At 48.0% G+C, this 2,575-nt stretch overlaps 1 protein-coding gene across 1 annotated transcript; it reads left to right on the plus strand.

The window, feature by feature from the left end:
• The first annotated feature begins 1,416 nt into the window (after positions 1 to 1,416).
• On the plus strand, positions 1,417 to 2,250 carry LOC138898172 (uncharacterized). The gene has a single exon (XM_070184213.1). It carries the CDS (start codon positions 1,417 to 1,419, stop codon positions 2,248 to 2,250), a length of 834 nt encoding a protein of 277 aa, XP_070040314.1.
• The last annotated feature ends 325 nt before the right edge of the window (positions 2,251 to 2,575 follow it).

The raw sequence follows: 2,575 nt of genomic DNA on the forward strand, positions 1-2,575 counted from the left end.
GGCCGGTGAACCCTTAGGAAATTTCACATTCTTGTATTCTTGTCGTGCGGATTATTGGTTCCGGTAACTAAACTTCTGTTATTCTATTCTCTCAGAAATAGTGAGGACACGTACTACTGGGCAGCATGGACAGCCACCAGTACCACCAGCTAGGGCTGCGAGAGGTCGAGGTCGTGGTAAAGGCCGCGGAAGGTGAGGAGGTGCAGCTCGCACAGTAGCTAGGGCAACACCTGCAGATACACCGGTTGCCCCAGTTCAAGAGAAGGTTCCAGTTGTGGACGAACCTGTGGGACCAGCTCAGGCACTAGCTGTGCCCATTATGATTCCCGGCCTTTAGGAGGCTTTGGACTAGATATTGACAGTTTGCACTAGCCTTGCTCAGGTGGTTTCGGATTAGGATGCACCTCCCACTTCTCAGGTCGGGGGAGGTACTCATACCCCTATTTCCCATACTCTAGATCAGGTAGTGTAGGAACTTCAAATACCGGGGGCTTTACCAGCCCAGCCGGCTGCAGTTGCTCAGGCCCCAGTAGTCCCCGTTATGGCAGACGATAAGTAGGGGAGGCTTGAGAGATTTTGGAGGCTTCGACCTCCAACATTTAGTGGTGCTAAAATAAAAGATGCTTAGGGCATTCTAGATAGGTTAGAGTGGATGCTTCAGACAATGGGTATTCTGGAGAACAGTGGGGTCTCGTTTACTACTTTTTAGTTTTTTGGGGCTGCCTTCAGATGATGGGAGGCTTATGAGAGGGGCAGGCTGGTCGGTGCGGCACCACTTACATGACCGGAGTTCTCTGTTCTTTTCTTGGAGAAGTTCGTGCCGCAGTCTCGCTGAAAGGAGCTGCGCAGACAGTTTGAGTAGCTTCGTCAAGATGGTAAGTCTGTGACACAGTACGAGATGGGGTTTTCTGAGTTGGCTCATCATGCAGTTTGGCTAGTTCCCACTAATTAGGAGAGGATTAAGAGGTTCATTGATGGCCTCACATATCAGTTGCAGTTGCTTATGCTACAGAGAGGGTATCTGGTGCTATTTTTGATGAGGTCGTTGACATTGCTTGGCAGATAGAGATGGTCCATAGCCAGGAGCATGGAGAGAGGGAGGCCAAGAGGCCTCGTGGATCTGGTGATTTTAGCGTTGTTCCTTCAGCGGGTCAGTTTTACCGTGGCAGGGGTCGTCCTTACAGGCACGCTTAGACAAGTCGTCCAGTTCACCGTGGTGCATAATCCAGCCATGGTTCATATAGTTATCATCAGGTCCAGGCATCTCTCAATTCCCTACCAGCTTAGAGTTCATCACATGCACCATCAGTTCAGGGCTCATCGGCACCGGGATCTTCTAGCGGCTATTTTGGTGCTCGGGGATCCCTCCAATCCCCACCGCCATTCGCATGGAGAGGTTGTTTTGCATGTGGAGATATGGGTCACCTCAAGAGGTATTGTCTCTGCCTTATGGGAGGTCCATCTCAGCCATCTTGGGGTGGAGCTCAGTTAGTTAAGGGTCGTCCTAGAGGGGGAGGCCGATTAGGTGGCGGTCAGGACCGATTCTATGCTATTCCTGCCAGACCATATGTTGTTGCTTTAGACGTAGTAATCACAGGTATTGTCTCGGTTTTCCACAGGGAGTCCTTTGTACTCTTTGACCCTAATTACACTTATTCATATGTATCATTGTATTTTGCTCATCATTTGGATATGCCCCGTGAGTCCTTATTTTCATCTGTTCATGTCTCTATGATGGTGGGCGATACTATTACTGTGGACCACATATATCGGTCGTGTGTAGTGACCATTGGGAGTCTCGATACTAGAGTTGATCTCCTATTGCTTAGCATGGTTGATTTTGACGTAATCTTGGGTATGGATTGGTTGTCTCCAAGTCATATTGTTCTAGATTATCACGCTAAGACTGTGACATTGGTGATGCCGAGGTTACCGAGGCTTGAGTGGAGAGGTTCTCTAGACTATGTTCCCAGTAGGGTGATTTCGTATTTGAAGGCCCAGCGGATGGTTGGGAAGGGTTGTTTATCTTATTTGGACTTTGTGAGGGATGTTAGTGTTGATGCCCCTACTATTTATTATGTTCCGGTGGTGGGGGACTTTCCGGATGTGTTTCCTACAGACTTGTCGGGCATACCGCTCGACAGTGATATTGACTTCGGTATTGACTTGGTGCCGGGCACTCAGCCCATTTCTATTCCATCATATCGCATGGCACCAGCTAAGTTAAAGGAATTGAATGAGGATCTTTAGTAACTCCTTGATAAGGGGTTGATTAGGCCTAGTGTGTCACCTTGGGGTGCACCGTTATTGTTTGTGAAGAAGAAGAATGGTACTATATGAATGTGCATTGATTACAGGCAGTTGAACAAAGTTACAATCAAGAACAATTATACTTTGCCGCGTGTTGATGATTTGTTTGACCAAGTTCAGGGAGCGATGGTGTTCTCCAAGATTGATTTGAGGTCTGGATATCACCAGTTGAAGATTCGGGACTCGGATATTCTAAAGACCGCATTTAGGACCCGTTATGGTCATTTTGAGTTTCTTGTGATGTCTTTTGTGCTGACCAACGCCC

This window comes from Nicotiana tomentosiformis, chromosome 8 (genome assembly GCF_000390325.3).
Source record: "Nicotiana tomentosiformis chromosome 8, ASM39032v3, whole genome shotgun sequence".
NCBI lineage: Eukaryota > Viridiplantae > Streptophyta > Magnoliopsida > Solanales > Solanaceae > Nicotiana > Nicotiana tomentosiformis.

Bases quoted from the DNA above. Each gene is read 5' to 3' on its own strand.
- LOC138898172 (XM_070184213.1), top strand. From the start codon at position 1,417: ATGGGTCACCTCAAGAGGTATTGTCTCTGCCTTATGGGAGGTCCATCT.